Below are 23089 nucleotides of genomic sequence, written 5' to 3'. Positions count from 1 at the left end.
CATGGGGCTCCATCCCAGGACCTCGGGATCATGACCTGAGCTGAAGGCAGACGCTTAGCCAACTGAGCCACCTAGGTGCCCCTAAAGTAATCCGTAAGCATGTCTCACTTTGAAAACTCTTTTTTCCCCTCTCAGGGAAGACTTGCTTCGCACAAAACAGGTCCTCATCTCCTTGGGGGTCCTGTCTTTGGCTGGCTGGAGGATTATCAGGAGCGTGCACCTGGCTCAGTTCAGTGATTGACAACCTGACACATCCTCCCTCTCCCCGATTGCACTTTCTAGATGGAGGGCAGGCCACTTACAAATACACCTTAACTCCTAAGCGTATAAATTAAATATAATAAGAAAAATATGAAGAGAAATCCATTGAGAGACCTGTCCACCGCATGCAGATAAACAATTAAGATACCAGGGCATGAACTCTAGTCATCAGGGCCGTGCTGAGCGCACTGTGTTCTTGGCTCCTTTGCACATCCGTGTTTCTTGCTCGCCCCTCACAGGGGCGCCTGGGTGGCTCAGTCGTCAAGCGTTTGCCTTCGGCTCAGGTCATGATCCCAGGGTTCTGGGATCGAGCCCCGCATCGGGCTCCCCGCTCAGCGGGAAGCCTGCTTCTCCCTCTCCCACTCCCCCTGCTTGTGTTCCCTCTCTCGCTGTGTCTCTGTCAAATAAATAAAATCTTAAAAAAAAAAAATGCCTCCCGCAGGAGTGCCCACCCGGAGAGAGGACTATAGATCACTGTGGTCAGCTCCTGTCATGAGAGCAGGTGCACAGAGTGTTTTGGAAGTGAGGAGGAGGAGCTCTTGAATGAAATAATTCCCCATTCAAAGGGCTGTCTGTAATAACCGCTTGTTTTGCTCTTTAACTGATGATTTTCCTTTACCTTGTTCTTCTTGATTCTCTTCATTCTCGAATTCTTTGGCTGCAAAGATGTCTTTAATGGAAATCAGGTCGTTTTTTAAGAGTTCCAGCTTCTCTCCGTCGAGTGATACTAAAAATGACTGAACCTGAAAAAAGAAATGGGTCACACAACTGTCATCTTTTCCCGTTAATCACGTTTATGTACAGCTGTCGCCAGGGCTCCCAGGACTGAGGTGATTTGGTGGTGCGGGGGGCAAGGCCGGGATGAACGCTGGACTTACTGCCTACGAACTGTGCGACTTTGGGTGAGTTACAGAAGAAGCTCCCTGGGCCTCAGTTTTTTAAATTTTGAAGTGAGACCCACACTTCATTGTGATCCTTTGTGAGGTAAATGAAACAGCAAAGTAACTACACAGGTGCAAACAGCAGAAGCTAAATGAGTCGTGGCGGTAGCCCTTCTAGCCTCGTGGGCAAAAACACAGGTGCTGTCAACTCTGAATTCTATGAGCCCCTCACTGATGAATTGTGTGCCCCTGGGAAAATGAGGGCGAATAGCATCTACCGTGTAAGGTTATTTTGAGGGTTCAATTAAATAATATACTTAAAAGTACTTGTAGGGGCGCCTGGCCAGCTCTGGCAGAAGAACATGAGATCTCGATCTTGGGGTCGTAAGTTCGAGCCCCACGGTGGGTGTAGAGATTATTTAAAAAAATAAACTTAAAAAAAGTGTAATGAAGGTCAAGAAATTACATATATATTATGTATGTTAACATATATAAGAATATTAATATATATAATACATATACACATAAGCCCATAAAGAAGTGTTTTACACATACAGATATACATATATACTTGCTAGATGTGGGTTATTGAACCGGGGTTACAAAAACACACGAGATGCGTTTTTCTCAGAGATGTTGCAGGCTGGAGGAGGGAGGCCCAGGTTGATGGCTAACAGCCATGACAGGTGTGAAGAGAGTGGCAGTGGGGCACCAGGGAGGGAACTTCAGTCCCCCTTAGGGAGGCAAGAGGGTGGGCGGGGAGAGCTCACAGAGGATGATGCTTGAACTGATATCCTCCCTGCTCATTGTCTTCAGAGGCCCTCTTTTGAACCTGTCCTGGGTAAACACTTGAAAATTGCCTGCACACATGGCCAGTCATCCTCTGCAAATCTGAAGACTGATTTGAATTTCCAAAATGGCCAAAGTGCATGGAGAACCATGTAAAAAATGAAGTAGGGGGGAGGTGGGTGGGGGGATGGGGTAACTGGGCAATGGGCATGAAGGAGCGCACGTGATGTGATGAGCACTGGGTGTTATATGCAACTGATGAATTACTGACCTCTACATCTGAAACTAATGATGTACTATAGGTTGGCTAATTGAATTTAAAAAAGAAAGAGACGGGCCACCTGGGTGGCTCAGCTGTTAAGCGTCTGCCTTCGGCTCAGGTCATGATCCCAGGGTCCTGGGATCGAGCTGAGCTCCGCATCGGGCTCCCTGCTCAGTGGGAAGCCTGCTTCTCCCTCTCCCACTCCCCCTGCTTGTGTTCCTGCTCTTGCTAATTCTCTGTCAAATGAATAAATAAAATCTTTAAAAAAAAAGAAAAGAAAAAATAATAAAATATAGGCCGAAAGTAGAGTGCGACATAATGGAAGCTACTCAATCACTATTGTTAAATAAATGAGCGAATGGTTTCTTTTCTGGAAAAAAAAAATGAAGTAAGGATATAAAGTAGTAAGGTTTTCATGTTTTCAGTCTGCAGGTCAAACACTTGCTCTGGAGGGAAAGCCCCTAGAAGCGCCACAATGCCTTTATGAATGTGTTTTAATATTCATTATGGTAGTAGATTCACATGCCAGGATAAGTGAGAGTCAGAGCGAGCATCAGGGATGCCAGGGCACCATTTTCCTAAAAATCATAATGCATATCACCAGGGTATAATGCAATTGGCAAGGAGGCTGGGGAGAAGCTCAGCAGGAAGTCATGAACACAAAACTCATTAGCTAGAGAGTTCGGCAGGTGGAAGGAAATGCACCCTGCATGATGGCTGCCAGCACGCCTTTTTGCTCTAACCTTTTCAGAGCCTTTTTTCCAGCTCATACACTCATGACTAGGCCTCAGGGTCCTAGACAGACCCACAGCAGATTCCTACACTTTAGATATATCTTCTAAACAGTTTTCTAAGAGTAAAATTAAAAGGTAATTATTGAATCCATGGGCTTGAGCACAACGCGAGTGAAAATGTATACACACGTGTGAGACATTATGGTTTCCCCATGGCTCCTGGAGGGTAGCCAGCCTCTGGGAGGGAAGGCACTGGGTTTTATGCTTTGGGTATAAAGCATGCTTTTGCTTCCTCCTAGTTCTTTCCATTATGCCAAGGTGATGAGCAATGAATCTTTACTTCAATCTAGTAATAAATAATCATGCACTCCTCAATAAATATTCATAGAATGCTGACTATATGCTTGGCACTGTGCAAAGTGTTGTTGGAAACACAAGGGTAGACAGTCTGCCTTGTCAATCTTTTTCCTGAAAGGGAGTGTGGGGTGCATTTTGAAGATTCTTGTTTACTGTTTTTGTTAGCTATTGAGTATAATAGCAATAAAAATTATCAGGTTTTTTTCTTAAGATTTATAGTATACCACGTTGCCATGCCTGTTGCCATCCTAGAATCCATCTAATAGAATAGTCATGATAGTAATTCCTTATATTTCTGTGCAATGTGTCAAAGTTTTAGCCAACGAAATGTCAACAGAGGTGATGTGTATCATTTCTGGGTCAAAGCTCTTAAAAAATGGGAGTGGGGGCACCTGGGTGGTGCATCGGTTGAGCGTCCGATTCTTGGTTTTGGCTTAGGTCATGATCTCAGGGTCGTGAAATCGAGCCCCATGACAGGCTCCGTGAGTGGGGAGCTTGCTTGGGGTTCTCACTTCCTCTCCCTCTGCCCTTCCTGCTCATGCTCTTTCTCTCTAAAAATAAATATTTTTCTAAAAATGGGAGTGTACGCTCTACACTCTCTGTCTTTATGCTGGTAGCATAAAGACGACAAGGAGGCCCTAGAGGATGGTGACAGCCAATACTCAGACCCAGGGGAGTCCACAGGGCCAAAGGGGTGTGCCCACACAGAGCCCACACTCCCCCTTCCAGACCACTCTCTAGGTACTAAAGTTACTAAAGTTTCCCTTCCACAGCCTGTATGGATCTCTTATCCAGGCTGTGCTCCTTGTGCTGGGACCATCCACCTCTTAGCTGTTTGGAGGGCAGCAGGTACAGCTTGAACCAGGGCACGCTCACATGTGCACAGAAAGCTTCTTGAAGGGAGAGATAGCTGGAAATAAACGGACGAGAGCAGGCAGGCGGGTGGTGGGACCCGGGAGGGATTTGAGAATTCTGAATGGGAACCTGGTTTTCAAAGTTGTTATAAAAGTATGTTTGTTGAGGTAGGATGACAGAATATATTTTCTTCAACAGTTTGTTTCAAAAGTCCTTTAACTTTTTTTTTTTGAGATTTTATTTATTTGACAGCACATGAGCATAAGCAGGGGGAGTGGGAGAGGGAGAAGCAGGCTCCCCGCCGAGCTGGGAGCCCAACGTGGGGCTCGATCGCAGGACCCCAGGATCACGACCTGAGTCGAAGGCAGACGCTTAACTGACTGAGCCACCCAAGTGCCCCAAAAGTCCTTTAACTTTTAAATATTTGGTATGTATACGAGGTCTAGTTAAATTTGAATTCTAAATAAATAATATTTTCTTAGTATGAGGGTATGTCCCAAATATTGCACAGGACATATTTATACTAAAAAAGTATCCATTGTTTATCAAAAGTTGAAGTTTCACTTGTCATCCTGTGTTTTCATTTGCTAAATCTGACATTTGTATTCTTGCCAGAGGCCTGTGAACATCAGGATGGGTCTAGTGGAGCCCTAAGATGGACAGAGTCTGGCCGCTGAATCCCTAAAGCAGGAAAGCTGCCTGATGACCAGGCACTCCCATCTTGGACTATTATACAAATGAGGACAACTCCTACTGATTTTGACCCATATGTTTTTAGGATTTGTTTATTACAGCACCCAGTAACTATCGATACTAATCCATGAAAACATTCTGCATTCCTTACCCTGAATACTACTATAAAAATCTCTAGGCGGGGCGGGGGGGGGGGGACGACGGCGCACCTGGGTGGCTCAGTCGTTAAGCGGCTGCCTTCGGCTCAGGTCATGATCCCAGGATCCTGGGATCGAGCCCCCCCATCGGGCTCCCTGCTCGGCGGGAAGCCTGCTTCTCCCTCTCCCACTCCCCCTGCTTGTGTTCCCTCTCTCGCTGTGTCCTCTGTCAAGTAAATAAATAAAATCTTAAAAAAAAAAAAATCTCTAGGCGAGGCGGGGCGGGGGGGGGGCAGGGAGAAAGCAGAGCTTATAGGAGCAGTGCGCAAACAGAGGGAAATGTTTGCATTTCCTCCAGGGACCAAATCCCCTTCCTAGCAACATCGGTCCTTTGGGGCTCTTTTCTAGGGACCTGGGACTCTCACAGCTGAGACCTGCAATGAAACCCACCAGAGTAGACTCTCTCTACACCATGATAACCTTAAGGGTCAAGCATCCCTGTCATGTTTTTAATAATAACACACACATATAACATAAAAATACATGTAAAAATAAAATGTCGACATATATGCATATAAATACATGTATAAAAAGGCAGCTAACATTTATTGAGTACTTATGTATTAAGCGAGCTGCAACTGGCTTCACATGGATTATCTCGTTTAATTAATACTCCTACGAGGTAGGTTTTATTATTGTTATTCCCATTTCATAGATAGATTGAAGTGAGATGGGTCCAAAATCATACAGCTACTGAGTGGTATTTGATCACGTAATGGCTGATTCAAAACCCAGCTTTTATAGGAACAATTTGTGCTGCTGTGGAAAACTGCATTTTCTAGAGCATACATTACCAGATTATTTGATTCTGAGTCTACGGGAGCAATTTCACAGCTCTTTAGATTGTAGCTTGCTGATAACAGTGCAAAATAATTCTTGTCTAGAGACAGGTGAATAGATTGTCTAGCAGAGGGCCAACCTCCCCTCCTGTGGGAGAAACAGGTTTATGCCCATTTGCACGTTCATTTCAAAATTGCTTTACTCCATACAAATGTGGGTGTTGGCTTTTTCCCTTGAACCAGTTACAACATTTGCTTGGTTCCTTCATGTAATAAGGGGGTTAAATAAATTATTTAATTCATGTTCATTTTGTATCTGTATATGAGGCACGATTTTGCTTTTTTTAAAAAAATCACCCTTTCACAGTTTCACCAGAAGACTCTCCGTGATGGCTCATGGAGAACAACAAGAGGAAATAAATACAGATAGTAACATGTAACTCGAGCACCTGGAGGGAGGGGCATTTCCATCCTCTTTGGTTCTTGGTGGCCTGTTACCCAGCAGAGGCCATTTTTCCCCATCTAGGTGGGCATCCGGAATGTCTCAACCCCCTCAGAGTCCTAACTTAGAGGTTGTGGCCGAGAGAGAGTCAAGAATCACTTCTCCGTTCTAAAGCTCACTTCCAACCCCCTCTTCGCATCGGAGGGCCTGCTTCTCTCCAGCCAGTGTTACTGAGATGACCCAGAGCCTCACCCAGGAGGTTCCGAGGGTGCTGCCCTGTGGGATCCACCGGAAATACACCCCGGAGTACAGTCAGCCTGACTTTCACACGAAAGAGCTGTATGTACAATTAAATGAATCAATAGGTTTAAACTGCTTAGAAGAGTGACTATAAAAGGGCTATAGGAGTATTGGCTCAATAACCCTCCCACATAGATCCTTTAAAAAAAAAAAAAAATCTCCAAACCCTGCTGATGTCTGCTATTTCTGTTTTGCTTCTTGAGATTCCCGTGGGGGAATGCGAATGTGCGGGGCTGGCAGGTAATTCCCAGGTTTCTGTTCAGGAACATTCGCAAATAGAACTTTAACTCTCAGTATGATGATCCTGCCTTTGGTGGCCCAGGCATTTTAACAAATGGGTGAATAAACCACTGTATAACGCCTACAACCACATTTAAACCCTGCAGTCTGGAAGAAACCTCAGCTGCTTTGTTTTCACAGGGTGGGAGTGGCAGCCCGGCCTGGTAGGGCACCCCTGGTCTGGGTGCTACATCGCCAAAGGGAGGCACAGGGCCAGGAACCTGACAGCCAAGTTTCTGAGCAGCCTTCTGTCCCCGGAGCTGGGGGCCGTGAGGACTGTTGTTTTGCTGGCCCTCTTGGGGCTGGGGCAGGGTAATAGCTTAGCACAGGACAGAGAGGAAGTAAGACGGCACATGAGGAGGTCATCAGGCTGTAGAATATTTGTGACCTTAGCCCAGTACTAATGAGGCCCTAAAAATGAGATATTTTAATGGCAGACTTTGCAGTTTCTTTCGTGTGTAGGAAAACACATTAGTGACCGTGGTATTTTAAGTGACCAGGGCAGACATACCTTGCTTTCGCTTTCGTTGGATAGAATTTCCAGAGCTTCCAGGTGCGACAAACCTTGATACTCATCAAACAGCATCCCATAGTGGGCAGTCCTCTCGGCCGTCAGCTGCTGGGCCAGTCTCTCCTTCTCTTTCTCCCTGGCTTCCCTTAACATCTGCAGAAACACACAAGGTTTGTGCCCTGGATGTGGGCTTGAAAGTCTCATTTCCTCTGCATGATGTAGGGAGAGATGAGGACTAGCTTTGTCTTTGTGTCACTTGGGCATTTCTAACAAAATGATTCTTTCATTGATTCTACTGACAGTTTTTACACAATATTACCCTTCGAATCTTACATGTTCGCTACGTACACAACAAAGCAAAAATTCTACCCCCGGCAAGAGGATTGGAAAGAAGCAAAACAGAAGCCGAACGAACAGCGGTTTCTGCTGAAGTGTTTTCCGTGTGTGTGTGATTAATTTTCTTATTTTCCGAAACACCCAAATTTTCTATAGTGAGCAAATTGATGTACACCGGGAAAGTGTAATCTGTTGTGATAGGGTTCATTGCAACTTCTGCACCCAGCCAGACCTCAGAGTAGCCACAGGTTGGTCTGCTTTGATCGGAGTTACGTTATTTTAAAAATTTTATGTGTGTGGTTTAACCATCTTCGATGAAAAAAATTCATAAAATATAAACTCATAATGCGTTCCTTGTCAGATACTCAGTATAAATATGAATATCAGCTGATCAATTCCTGAGAAGTATGACTGGGAATGGAGCTCCTCTCCATGTTGATCATTTTGCTCCAGTTATTTTTTGTTGCTTACGTAAAGAGAAAAGGAACACGAGTGCCTCAGTCACTCCCAATTTCCTGCACTTGCTTTCTGTGATTCCAAGCATCTTTTATTTGATTCCTTATTAAGTTTCCTGGGCATTATGTTTATAGGGTTCTTTAGTATCTCTGGAAAGCACCATAGACACAGTGGCTGCCACAAGTTCACAAGGGAAAGATCATGGAAGAACGACTGTGGTTTTTACTGGGTGTTAATCAAACAGTCAAGCTCCTTCTCCTTCTGGGTTCTTGAGGCCATTAGCCAAAAACTCACTGGGCTTCCAACAGAATTCTCCCCTCTGTCTGTCTTTAAGACTACATATGCACGAGCTCTGAATTTTAAAGTTTTCAAAACAACTTCATCAAATGATCACTGGGGATTTTTTTTTTTTTAAAGATTTTATTTATTTGAGAGAGAGAGAATGAGAGATAGAGAGCACGAGAGGGAAGAGGGTCAGAGGGAGAAGCAGACTCCCCGCCGAGCAGGGAGCCCGATGCGGGACTCGATCCCGGGACTCCGGGATCATGACCTGAGCCGAAGGCAGTCGCTTAACCAACTGAGCCACCCAGGCGCCCTCACTGGGGATTTTTTAACACTTACAATAAAACCCAACTATTCTCACTGATCTTCCTGGCTCCGCGGTGGTAAAACAAAACAACCAAGTAACACCAAAACTGCTTCCTTTCCCGAGAGCCACTTCTTTCTCTAACTTTGTGCTTTGGAACAGAGGGGAAGGGATGAAACGGAGGGGCCATGGGGCAGGTCGCTCTGGAGTGATTCGGATTCACTCAGAAGATAGAGAGAAATTAAAGTTGCTTAAAGAAGAACTGGCTTCCCAGAGGATGTCGGTCTATTTTCCACCTGGAAAGGAAAAGGAGATGGTCTGAAACAGCAATGAGTGGTTGTGGCGTGGGAGTCTTCTTCCCGACAGAAGGGTAGCTCTGGGGACTTGCGCCTGTGGGTCCGGAAACCACCCCGTGCCGCGGGGATAGAACACGGGAGAAGTTCAGGGAGTGTGTGTAGGAACATTTTGGGCTTCTATAGTTATTTAGTGTGAATTAGGAAAAACCCAACAGATTTCCCTATGTCAATGGACAGCAGCTTCATCCTTTGAGCTGTCCATGCCAACACCCGTGGAGTCGCTCTTGCTGCCTCCTTATCTCTCACCCCACGTTCCCTCCATCAGGAAGTCTGGGCTGACCTTCAGAATATCCCTGGAATCAGCATTCACCGCCCCCTTCCAGGGCTCCACACTGAGCCCCCACGTCCTCCTGCTTAGGTAACAGCACTTGCCCCCTGAGGAGGCGGTGAGAGTTGCAGCATCAGTGACCAAGGGCCCCGGAAGCTGTACTTTGCAATCCACGCCTCCCGTGATGAATCACCGGTGTGGCAGGGACACTGGGGAGACCTGTGCCGGGAGAGCAGCTGAAGGACTGTCCCAGGGCTCTGCCCGCCTTTCCTCAGAGGACACAGCAGCCTAGGACGCTTTCACCCCATCTTCCTCCCTCTCCCAATCCCTGGGGTCAGCCGTGCATCCTGGTCTGACAGCCCTCCCAGCTGTCTTACCTCCCGGCTCCACTTTCTCGCTCAGCACTTCCCCTAATAAAATCCTCGCGTGTTAAGGCCATCTTGGCCTCTGTTCCCGGGACAGTCTGCGCTGGTACACACTCTACCTGGTCTCCCTGCCCTCGGCCCTCCCTATACCCAGTCTGTTTTTAACACAGTGACTAGAGTGCTCCTGTTACAGGCAGATTTTGTCACTCCTCTTTTCGAAATGCTGTAACGTTTTCCCCATTTCACTAACAGTACAACCTGAAGTCTCTACAAATGCCCTCCAGGATCTGCCAGGACCTGCTCCGCATTAGTAATCTAGCCTCATCTGCAACAGTTCTCCTCCCGGCTCACTCCTCTCCCACCATGTAGCATCCTTGTTCTTTGTCCACACTAGACACTCCTGCCCCAGGGCCTTTGCACGAGCTGCTCTTTCTGCATGGAATGTGCTTCACTCAGATTTCAGCATGGTCAAGCCCCTCATCTCCTTAAATTATTTGCTCAAATGTCATCATCCATCTCCATGAGGCCACGCCCCCAACAATCTAATTTAATACCTAACCTGCCCCTCACTCCTACATACCTTCTTCCTGCTCTTTTTCTCCCACAGCACTCAATCATCTTTTAAAATACTAGATAATGTTGATGGTTTGTTTATCTCTCCTCACTGTAATGAAACTCCTTAAGGGCAGGGATTTTTATCCATTTTGGCTACTGATGTATCTCAAGTGCTTGGAAGAGTGCCTGGCACATAGGGGACATTCAAAATGCGTCTGTGGAATGAATGAATGAATGAATGAATGAATGAATGAATGAATGAAAAGTTACTGTGTGGCAGGAAGTTAGTAGTGTTGTGGTGATCCATGTGAATTAGAGGTGCCATGCTCAAGTGTGCCCCCGAATGTTGGGTACCATACTCATTGCACTTTTCTGATGTGTAATTAGAATAAACACTACAGATGGCTAGTGTGGATTCTCGGGTGACATATTTCCATGAGCATTCCTCCTTACTTTTTAGCAGTAGGCTGATACAAATTGTGAAGGTGGCCCCAAACCTACAGTAATCTGGGAACCTAACCAGATCCAATTCTCCATTTTAGAGGTGTGTAAATTTCAGACAAGAGTAGAATTAGCCAGTTTCTGTACTTGGTCACATTTTCCCCACATTATCAGTTTCTTAACCAGAATGAAATTTATATACCTACATATATACTTACATATGTATGCATATGAATGCTTGTATGTACACACATGCAATATATGTATATATGTGATATATATGTATCTAGAAATTCTATAGACATATGAAATCTCATGGCAAAAATATTCCTACGTGCTCACCAAATATCCTTTTCCTCCTAGACACATGGCTAAACTATATTTCCCAGCCCCCTGAGCTGAATTAGGCAGATAAGTAATAGATAGGTGTGGTAAATTTTGGCCAAAGGAATGAGGGTAAAGTTCTAAGTTGTCCCACCTGGTCCTCCCCATCTCACCTTCCCCTCTCTACGAGGCTAGAAGTAAAGAGTTTTAGGACGGCAGAGTCGCGGGATACGGGCTCAGAAAAGAGCCGCCTGGAGAGTCCCCGAACAGGAACGCTTACATCACAGGAGCAAAAGATAGACTTTTTTCTGTTCTTAGCCACACTGATCCTTGAGGGTTGGTTTTTCTGTGTTGCTTTTGTTTTGCAACATCTAGCATTAATTACCTGATTAATATAAATCTATTTTCTTTTTTTAATGATTTTTTAAAAAAGATTTTATTTATTTGTGAGAGAGAGAGAGAGAGAGCACAAGTTGGGGGCGCAGAGGCAGAGGAAGAAGCCAGACACGGGGGCTTGATCCCAGGACCCTGAGATCATGACCTGAGCTGATGGCAGATGCTTCACTGACTGAACCACCCAGGCGTCCCTCTATTTTCTTTTTAAAGATCAGTAGGGTGGTAGTTTAGGTGATCCTGCCAAGTCCTGACCCGAGCTATAATAGCAGAGTGGTTATATGAGGGTTACTCTGGAAGAGACAAGGGGAAATAGCTTAAAACCAAAGCTTTTCAGGAACTGCCACTCACATGGTGTCAGTAATAGTTCCTCGGTGGCTTCCTAGTACTGAGCTGTGAGAAGCTATGTTTGTCCTGCCCACGAAATTTACAAAACCCGGGGCCGTATCCGCCGCTCCCGATTTCAGGAGGGCAAAGACAGACCCGGTATATCTGACCGTGAGGGAGGAAGGGGACATGGAGCCAGCTTGCACTGCGGTGCATGAATTGGGCACGTGCCATCTAAGAGAGCAAGTTCAGTATTAGCGTTCTATACTTGGAAAATAAGATAAATAGTATTTTTAATTTACCTGACTACTATAAATAAGCAAAACACAGATTAAATTCTTTTTTTTTTTTTTAAGTAAGCTCTACACTCGATGGAGGGCTTGAACTCATGACCCCGAGATCAAGAGTCGCATGTTCTACCAACTGAGCTCTACCAGGTGGCCCACAGATTCAATTCTTCGTATCGTATTTCTCAAGGAGGGTTGGGAAACTTTAAAACTGGAAGTGTGAGAAGAGAAGCCCATCCTTGCCCATAGTAAGAGCACTGTAAATTAAAATTCAAATGAAATGCCATTTCCACCTATTATATGGACACAGAATAATAACAACAATAACCGGCATTCCTGAGTGTTTGCTAAGAGCCGGGTACTATGCTAACTCATTTAATCTTTACATCAAAGCTATTGGTAGGTACTGATGTTATACCCAGTACAGATGATAAACCAGGGCATAGAGGGGTTAAGTAACCTGTTCAAGGTCATACGGCTAGAACGTGGTAGAGCTGGAATACGTACAATAGTGTTATAAACTGAACACTGTGTACCCCCAAAATTCACATGTTGAGACCCAGTCTCTGGTGTGATGGTATTTGGAGGTGGGGCCTTTGGGAGGGGATTAGGTCAAGGGTGGAGACCTCATGAATGGGGTTAGTGTCCTTATAAAAGAAGGCCCCCAGAGCTCCTTCCCTCTTCCACTATGTAAGGACACAGCAAAAAGACAGCTGTCTATGAACCAGGAATGGGCCACCACCAGACACCGAATCTGCCAGCACCTTTGACTTTGGGCTTCCCAGCCTCCAGCGCTATGAGAAATCAGTGTTCGTTGCTTGTAAGACGCCCAGTCTATAGTATTCGGTTATAGCAGCTTGTGTGGACTAAGACAAATGGCAAAAATGTAATCATCTTCAAGAAATTATTAAGTGAATAAAGCAAGGTACAAAAGAGTGTGGTGGGTATACTACCAGTGGTCTGAGAAAGTATGTATGTATCTCCATGTATGTATCCGTATGTGTAGCTATATGATAATTCTGAGAGTATCCACAAGAAGCTGTTAACAGTGTTTGTCTCCCATGAGAAACCAAGTGGCTGGGGAAAGAGGTGCATTAGAAACTCAATTTTCATTCTCTACTAATCTTATGTCATTTGAATTTAAGTCATGTGCTTGAAAATACCTATTAAAAAAGATACATAAAAATGCATTTACTTTACAGACTGAAAGAAAGCATTGCAAACGTGTATAATCCCACCTGTGATAAGGAAACGGTTCTCTCCATGAGTGTCTTGGTCCGCTTAAAGCCTGGGTCACTCTCCGCAAGGACATTCATGGTTTTCTTACCGATGAATTCCAGAGCATCAAGACCACCCGTTAAGACACTTTTACCCTGCCAATGAAATAATTGCATGAGATTAGTTTTTGCCTTTTGCTTTTCCACAGCAGTCAGCAACTCCTAGATGGTACCATTTTCAGATATTAAAATCAATAAAAGTCACAATTTTTTCTCATTAGCTGTCTTCTTTATATCCACTTCATCCTATTTTCTTTTCCTTGGAAGGGCACATGTCATATAATTTGTAGGACAGATGATATTATTTAAAAAGGGTGCTTGGGAAAAACCAAAGCATATTTGGGACGAATTTTGCTGGTTCTGTGTGTAGGAAAAGATATGTATCTAAGACATAAAATTAATAGGTGATTCCACTACTGTTTTTGTTTGAAAGAATGTTAACCCAAGTAACAGAATTATGTGAAGCAGTCTATTAAGATGTCAAATACTCTTGCCAATTTAGTGAATTCTTTAATCTAGAGCCTTGGAGTGTAGGACCCCCAGGCTGTGTCAGATGGCTCTTGCATACTTTCAGAAACTACTAATAACCGCCTATAATTAGTATATTCATGAAATAAGACAGGTTGATTTCCATAGACCACTGGCTTTAGAAACTGTCCGATCATGCAGTTACCCTTCTGCAAATCCTCTTGTCAGCCATTGTTTTCCTTAAAAGAGAAAGATTAAAACAACCAAGCTTTACTCATATAAACTGTTCATATAAATAGAACGGCTTACATTTCTTTGCAACTTCTATACAAACACTCCCACTCCACAACTGCAATTACACTATGCATACATCTGTGTTTTTTCCACCTTACATGAATTTATGTACATTATATTTTAGTATTATATTATTGCCTATATACATTTTCTAATCTTCTTAATTATTGCTTCATTAGCAATATTAGACTTCACTGAATATACTTTAGTCGTCATTTCCATCTTGGACATTTAGACTTTGTTTTCAGATTTGGGAGCCAATCAACAGTCACACTATAAAACACATTTTAACACACACATATTGTGGAAGGACTAGGGGATATCGGCAATGTATATTTTTGCCTAATATGGTTTATTTTCTTTTAACACCCTATGAGGGGTTACTTTGGTAAACATCACATGGGAGAAGGAAGGATATAGGGACTTCGATGAAGGGCGGACCTGGTGGGAGTGTCTGGAACTTTGGAAAAGAAAGTATCAGAAGGTAGAAGCGAGGGCACCTGGGTGGCTCAGTTGGTTAAGCGACTGCCTTCGGCTCAGGTCATGGTCCCGGAGTCCCGGGATCGAGTCCCACATCGGGCTCCCTGCTCAGCGGGGAGTCTGCTTCTCCCTCTGACCCTCTTCCCTCTCGTGCTCTCTATCTCTCATTCTCTCTCTCTCAAATAAATAAATAAAAAATCTTAAAAAAAAAAAAAAAAGAAGGTAGAAGTGAACACAGACCAGAAATGGGGGTGCTGAAGACAAACTCAGAGTGCCCTGCATTGTCTCAGGGAGACGAGGAACTCAAGTCTCATAACCACGGCTACTGAGGGAGCTCCTCCCCATGCCCGAGCCTACCCACCCCTCACTGTAGACATACTGGACTTGCGATGCTATCCGACTCCTCAGACACATTTGCTGCTTCCCATTCACCCTACTTAGTCTACAGGGCCTCAAGTCACCAGGAGAAGAGCTGGCATTTTCTAATTCTGGCATGCCCGGACCCCAGAGTCTGGGTAAGATACCCTCACCTTCTCTTCTTCCCACAATGCTTTGTACTTGCCTGTCGAGTTGTCTCTGTCTTCCAGAATGTTCTGCCCTCTTGTTTGTCAGCATATGCCCAGCATCTAGCATAGCTCCTGCCCCACAGTGAGGGCTGATCACCTTTTTTTTTTTTTTTTTATGAATGAATGAATAAGTTGGATAGCAACTATATTTCTAGAAAAACTAGCTGGTTGGTTTTACATGGCAGAAAATAAACCTTTTCTTCTCGTCACTGAAGACCAGCTAGTTGTGTCTTCTCGGTTGGGGGGGGGCCTCCCTCTTTTTTCATTATTCATCAGTGTGTTGTTGCCAATAACACACTTCTTTAGGAGGCAGGAAGGGGTCTGGGCTGGGGGGATAAACTTAGGGTTATTTTAGGAGAGTAGGAATTGGGAGGTAGGGATGGGGGAAGAATGTTGGTCTTAGTTATCTGGAAACACTTCAGAAACATCTTGGGATGTTGTTCCCAATTCCCTACCAGCATCTTTTTTTTTTTTTTTTAAATCTGAATGGTTTTATCATTTTCAAATTGAAGGTTAAGAAACACAGACCATCTAGGAAAAACAGCTGTCTCAGCTCTAAGAAAGAGCCCTCTCTCTTCCCCCAGCCAGAGGCTGGTCTGTCCTTGCAGCTGTTGGAAAGGACACTGTTACATCAGACTGAAAATATTCCTTCTAAGCAGCTCTTTTCTTTTAAACATAAAATATACATCTTTTGCCCTTATTGTTTTGATGCCAAGGTTACGCCTACTCTGGAGGAGAAAAAGCATAACAAAACCATAATCGAAAGTTATGAGCGAGGCCATCTTTTCTCTAATGTATCTGGGTCACTGGTAAATACTGATATCAAAAGGAGGTGCTGGAAGACACAGGGAAAACAGAGAAGCAGCTAAGGACTCACTGTGTTTTGAACGACGTTGGTGATGGTTGACAGCATGCCCCGAGACCCGGATGCAGGAGAAGTGGGTGGGCTTTCTGCCCCAGAGCTCTGATCTGTGGCCACATGGGCTAGTAGGGAGAAAAACATCCTCTTAGAGTTCATTCTGCTGATTTGAGCTTAGAAAGCTTCCATTTGTGCACATACGGCCCAAGTCCAAAAAGCCCCCCCAATAAATGCATCACTCACTCTGAGGGACTCCATTTTCAGCATCAGGTTGGGCCCCTTCAGCAGGGCTGGAATTTACACTATGAATCCGCAGGGTGGCCCCTGCTTTTTCCTTGACTGCTGTCAATCCATGACCTGTCAGGAAATAAAAGTATGGTTCAGGAAAACAATAGAAACCCCTGCTCTGCCAATTCAATAGCTCATGTTCCAGAGCTGTACTGAGCTGTAGGTGTCCACCCCGGTTGTAAGAGACTGCGGCGGTTAGCAGCGTGGATGGATCCTCTTTACTCTTTTTTAAACTCCTCAAAACAGGCATGCATCATTCATTTTTGGATTCCTTACAGGCCTAGCCTGTCACAGACCCTCAATTCATATTTGTTGAACTGAAATCAGGTGAGGCTCATCATGTTCTCCCAAAGGGTTCGTCCTTCTTTCGGGGCGGAGAGTGCAAGGTCTGGGGCTGATAGGTCAAAATTAAAAGGCCAATCGGTGAGAAAACCAGGAGGGGCACCCAACGGCTCTGACAGTTGTCCTAGGCACTAACAGTCAGGATGAAGGACACTGGCTTTACCGCATCCAAGCGGGGCCCGCATATCCACATTCTCTGCAGCCCAGCACAGAGCATAGTCGAGAACTATTTGGTAAACACAGAGCTGACCTCCTCATCCCAGCACCCCTGCCACACACACAAACAACCCCCCCCCCCACCTGGCAGAGAAATAGTCTTGTCTACATTTTATTCTGGAGCAATTTTTTTTTTCTCCTCAGAGGCCCCCACGATGAGCTGTAGCTTTTCTCAAGTTCCCAAACTGAACGCAAAAATTAATAGTCTACTGGGAGTCCTAAGTGGCTGTTTGGGTTCTTGAAGGAGAAATAGCCTGGTGTGCCACTGTCCCAGCTCTCACCTCCCCCTTAGTCTGCAGGGAGAAAGGGGAGGATTTCCCTAGGAACCCAGGCACTGTCAGGTTGGTAAAACCCAAGACAGCAGCAATATTAATATGTGGGGGAAAAGTTCCAAATCATGGCAGAATTTGAGAACCAAAGAGAAGCACCTACTCTTAGAAAGCGCTGTCAAAATGACCAATTATTCATCTCCTGAATAAGAGAAAGACATGGATGAATCCCAAACCCAAATAAGAGTATTTTATCAGTTGTAACTTTATCAGAGTGATCTTTTTTTTTTTAAAGATTTTATTTATTTATTTGACAGAGAGAGACACAGGGAGAGAGGGAACACAGACAGGGGGAGTAGGAGAGAAACAGGCTTCCCTTGGAGCAGGGAGCCCGATGTGGGGCTCAATCCCAGGACCCTGGGATCATGACCTGAGCCGAAGGCAGACGCTTAACAACTGAGCTACCCAGGCGCCCAGAGTGATTTTAACATAATCAGGGCGCTGATATTTACCAAACAGAGGACTAATTAAATCCAGTGGAAATCACCTGTTATACACTATTGAGAAAACAGGGAAACTTAAGAAATATTATTTACAATGTTTACCACATTAATTTCATACAGAAATATGTCTATATTCATGTGCAGCTCCTCAGATATAGTTCAAACTTATTATTGAGTTACTTGGGAAAAAAACATGCCCTGCAACTGCTAAAACTAAGGCTGAAATTCATCCTCTCTAGCTTCCGGTAAATTCCAAGCATTTCAATGGAAACTTACTGGAACTCCAGTAGCACATTGAAGTTAAAGGATATCATTGAACTTATTTACATACCGAGTCCATATTCCTTGCCATATTTTAAAAACATGTATTTTCCAAAAGGAAATACTGTATATCCAAATCACAATCATGATTCTCATTGAAATTTCTGAGGGCTTAAAGTAAAGTAATAAATGAGTTGGAGCAGGCTGGGAGGCATCTGCTACACCTTCTTTGTGAAAGCCACACAAGAAAGATGACTCCACATCCTTCATGCAGGGTTCAGTGAAGCTCATTGTCATGATCTCTTTCACCTTCTTTGCCCCTTTCATGTGATTCTTTTCCTAGGGAAAAACAGCTTCTCGCCATCTCAGAACACAAATGATTAGGGGTATGTCTGCATTAACTGTCTCTAGAAAAGTTACTTTGTTTCTGGAAGGAAATACCATGTTTGTGTTCATATAAATGGGATGTGCCTGTTTAGTACATATGATACTATGCTGCTACTCCAGCCTCTCTCTCTCTCTCTCTCTCTCTCTCTCTCTCTCTCTCACACACACACACACACACACACACACACACACACACACACAGACACACAGCTTTACTGAGGTATAACTGATATTCAAAAAGTTGCACACATTTAAGTTTGCTCCAACTTATTTTCTGATGAACAGTTCTCTTTCCTGAATTCTTTTGTTAAAGTACATCTTTACTGCATTCTACCAGAAAGAGAAAGCTATGGTTCTTCACAACTAAGGTTTAGACAATGCCGCATCCTACTTTGAAGAATAACTTCTAAAACTTTACTTAGTGTGACACCTAGTGCCCAGAATAAGGAAGTAATAATATGGAGTCGTTGCCTTTTGACTGTGAGTGACTCATTCTCAGAGATATTCATTAGGTTTTACCAGGAACAGGGGAAAAAAAAAAAAAAAAAACACCCAACAAATACGAATAATACTCTACTGTATAATTCATGGATTCTTTATACATCATCACAAATCCTAAATATCCTCAAAGAAATGAAACTCCTCCAAATTCCACGGCTCTAAAAGGAGGCTATCCTTTATGCCTTGACTTATTGTACAGAAATAGGTGAATATTGCAAAGAAGATAAGACCGTTGTACAAATGCTGTGAAACTGTATCATTTTAAAGCAAATGTTAAATGTTTAATTTCTCACCTATACTCTAGTGGGAAACATCCTTAACTTAGGAGGCTTGTGGAGGAATTTGGGTTCCGTCATTTGTTAGCTGTGTGATCTTTGCGAGTTACTTAACCTCTCTGAGTCTCTACTGTTGTGTCTTCCCTGAAAGGAGGATTATAACATCGATCTCCCAGGGTCCTACAAGGTCAGGAGAAATACGTGAAACCCTTGGTCCTGGCCAACATTTATTGAACAGTTACTACGTCCCAGGCATTGGACTAAATGTTTTTAGTCTAGTAAATTATCTCATTTAGTCTTCTCATTATGAGGTAAGGGATATTATTATTCCCATTTCACAATGGAGAAAATGGAGATCTGGTGACATGTAATCATTTGCCGAAGGTCGCAAAGCCAATAAGGGGCAGAGGCAGGATCTGAACCCAGTCCTAACCCTAGAATTTACACACTTAGTTGCTATGTTATATTTAGAAAGATTTATATGCCATTTACAGTTGATAAAATGTCATTTTAGTCCCATTTCTATAACTGCTTAGAAATCAGATCCTTGATCAGGAGCTTTCTTATTTTTAAAACACTGGCTTAGGCTAAAATTACTTGACTTACCTTACCTTGACCAGATAGCAAGGTGAAGGTCACCTCTGGAATGGAAACTTTCTCTAATCCTGCCCCTTTTAGCCAGGTCTTGGGTCGGCATAATGTGATGTTTTTAGGATCACCCCCATGCTGTGCAGGCACAGATCCTAAGACACGGTGTGGTGTTATCTTATACATCCAGTTTCATTTTTTTTTTTCCTCCAAAAGCACTGCGATATCACCAAGCCATTATTTTGTGAGTCCACCAAGATCAAAACAAATTAAAAAATGATTTGTTGGTGGTGGGAGGGTCTCTCTAGCCAAGTGGTAACTTAGGGAAGCAACAGAAGTTCTCTGTATCACCCTGGATGACTGGCTAGCGCTAGGAGTACTTTCTACTGGTCCCCTACAGTAAAGCACCTATAAGTAGGGCGCCAGCTAGCTCATCCAGAGGGCTCCCTCTCCACTTTAATTTTTTAATTATTTTTTAATTTTTATTTTATTTTTTAATTTAAATTCAATTAATTAACATATAATATATTATTGGTTTCAAAAGGTAGAGGTCAGTGATTCATCAGTCTTATATAATACCCAGTGCTCATTACATCACATGCCCTCCCCAACGTCCATCATCCAGTTACCCCATCTTGTCACCCCCCTCCCCTCCAGGAAACCTCAGTTTGTTTTCTATGATCAAGAGTCTCTTATGGTTTGTTTCCCTCTCTGATTTCGTCTTCCTATGATCCTCTGTTTTGTTTCTTAAATTCCACATATGAGTGAGATCATATAATTGTCTTTCTCTGATTGACTTCTTTTGCTTATCATAATATCCTCTAATTCCATCCATGTCATTGCAAATACTTTAATTTTTAATATAATGTTTCTTTCATTTCATTTTCTTTAAAAAACGGGTATGTAAAAAAGAAACTAAAAAAATCTTATAATCTCACTTTCCTGATATAGTTGGTTGATTTTTATTTTATTTTATTTTTTAAAGATTTTATCCATTTATTTAGAGAGAGAGAATGTGTGAGTGGGGGAGGGGCAAAGGGAGAGGGAGAGAGAATCCCAAACGGACTGGACTGTAGGCTGAGCATGGAGACTGAGGCGGGGCTCGATCCCATGACCATAAGATCATGACCTGAGCTGAGATCAAGAGTCAAACACTCAACCTACTGAGCCACCCAGGTGTTCCCTATGGAAATACTTAAGACCTGAAAAAAAATGTTGCTTCTAAAAGACAAAAAGGAAAATTATATGCAAACAATGAATCATGGAACACTACATCAAAAACTAATGATGTAATATATGGTGATTAACATAACATAATAAAATAAAATTAAAAAATAGTGTTAAAAAAAGAAATGAATCAATATTTACTTAAATGTACTCAAAATGTGATATTAGGTCAACTGGCCCACTGTAGTTCAAATGAATTCAACTCTTACACACTTATATGTAAATTACATATTTAATGAGGCACATGGCTACGTTTCATTATATTTACTGTGATATAAGAGGGCCTTCAAAAGGAAAAGTGCTTGGCGCTCTTAAAAGACTCTGGCTCTGCCCTCCTCGCCATCCCCCCAACCCCCCATTTCCCTCTAAAGATAATAGCTCTTATTTGTTTCTTGTGATTCTTTGCATAAAAAAATTTAAAAAGCATATACGTGTAAGTGTTCTGGACCTGGCCTCTTCCACTTCAAAATATACAGTGGAGGTCTCAGCACATACAGGTGGTGGTGGGGGCTATGTATGCTGCTCTTCGCATTAATGACTCAAAAGAGTCATCCTGACCACAACCTCCCCCCCCCCCCCCCCCCCGCCCAAGATCCCTAGGGAGCAGGCGGAGCCTCAGACACAACTGCATTATAGTTCAGCTTCTCTCACAGCCCAGTTCTGCTTCCCAATCTTTGATTCTCCTGCGAGGCTTCCTCCTGAGAGCACTTCACAGAGAGACTCCCACACCCTAATCTCTGCTTGGGTCTCTCCTGGGCATCTGATCTAGAACACTGATCTGCTTCATTCTTTTTAATGGTTGCATAGATTATTCTTCCAAATGGCTAGATCACATCTTAACCTTCTCTGTGGATGGATACTTGGGGTGTTTCAAGGTTTTCACAGATGCCTGGTGAAGTCCCTCACCCTCCCCTTCAGGTCTTTGCTCAAATATCACCTCCCCGAGGCCTAGCCCTCACCACCATTTTAAAACCTTACCTGTACTCCTGACTCCACTTTATGATTTTTGGGGACTTACCACTTTCTAGCCCTCTTTATCATTTTCCTGTTCACTCTTTGTCCTGTTTATCATCTGTCTCCTTCCATTCACTCGTATATAAGCCCTACTAGGGTGAAAGGGTCTTTGTGTCATTTGCTCGCTGCCTTATCTCAAGTGCCTAGAATAGTGCCTGGCACAATAAGTATTTGCTGAATGAATTCTACGTTGAACATCTTTATATATATGGATGACTTTTTGCAAAGGATCGACAGAAGTGCTGGGCTAGAAGGTATGTGCATTTTTCAAATCTGATAGTGCTAACTGCTCTTCTCAAAGTTGCATCACTTTCCACTCTGGGGGGTGGGGGGTTGAGAAATACGATAGTTTAGAAATATTTGCCGCATCTCAGACTTCTATCAAGGAACTGAAGATAGCATAAAAAGTTGTGACGAGTAGTTGTTTAGAAAAACACACAGATGATGTTGTTTCACTCAACTAAAGCAAACGTCAGTGCAGCGAAAAGAGGAGCCATTCAATCTTCCTTCTGGAAAAGTCTTCCCTCTCCATAATGACGGTTCGTGTCCACTCTGTAATCAGATACTCACTTCTTTTTAGGTTCAAAACTGACAAGAAGTGTTTCTGAACTGATAGCATATGCCTGGCCATCAAACAGACTCATGAACTCCTGGGTCTTATTCATAGATTGTAAGTGACGGTGAACAAACTCCAGGCACAGACCTATAACCTATAATCCTATAATCTTTTGTATTGGTGATCCTTGAGAATTTTCCTTCTTTCTTTTTTTTACAGATTTTATTTATTTGACAGAGAGAGACACAGTAAGAGAGGGAACACAAGCAGGGGGAGTGGGAGAGGGAGAAGCAGGCTTCCTGCTGAGCAGGGAGCCTGATGTGGGGCTTGAACCCAGGACCCCACGATCATGACCTGAGCTGAAGGCAGACGCTTAATGACTGAGCCACCCAGGCACCCTGATCCTTGAGAATTTTCACATCATCAGCGATGTCACCTTCAAAAATGAATCCATGTGATATCGATAGTGATTTACCCATTTAAGAGTTCTCATTGCAGTATGATTTTGACAAGTTTGCCAGTCTCTGGAATAAATGCTGTCATTATTTCTGACAGTGCTGGTAGAAGGGTTTCATTAAAATGTGCAGAAGGGAAAAAAACTGTGTGACTTGGAAGAGGGTGGGACAGGGAAACAATGGTAGTTTTGAAAAGGTAAATATACACATCAGCTACACCTCTCCCCTA

General features: G+C 43.5%; 1 protein-coding gene across 4 annotated transcripts in view; it reads right to left on the bottom strand.

Annotated features, from left to right (window-relative positions):
* FAM114A1 (family with sequence similarity 114 member A1) overlaps positions 1-23089 on the bottom strand; it is a 65640-nt gene that overhangs the window by 17126 nt on the left and 25425 nt on the right. For 3 of the 4 annotated variants that reach the window (XM_025887033.2, XM_025887034.2, XM_025887036.2), the window contains 5 exons: positions 16222-16335; positions 15997-16103; positions 13273-13407; positions 7341-7493; positions 881-1004 (listed from right to left, as the gene is read on the bottom strand). In XM_025887033.2, the coding sequence (XP_025742818.1) occupies positions 881-1004; positions 7341-7493; positions 13273-13407; positions 15997-16103; positions 16222-16335 (633 nt within the window). Of the gene's footprint in view, positions 1-880; positions 1005-7340; positions 7494-13272; positions 13408-15996; positions 16104-16221; positions 16336-23089 lie in introns of those variants that run through there. The other variant, XM_025887037.2, reaches the window with a different exon arrangement.

Source organism: Callorhinus ursinus, unplaced genomic scaffold (genome assembly GCF_003265705.2).
Source record: "Callorhinus ursinus isolate GAN/ISIS: 27379988/994484 unplaced genomic scaffold, GSC_fseal_2.0 scaffold4, whole genome shotgun sequence".
In the NCBI taxonomy this organism is placed as follows: Eukaryota; Metazoa; Chordata; class Mammalia; order Carnivora; family Otariidae; genus Callorhinus; species Callorhinus ursinus.
Note: the sequence above shows the minus strand (reverse complement) of the source record. Positions and strands in the feature narration are given on the sequence as shown.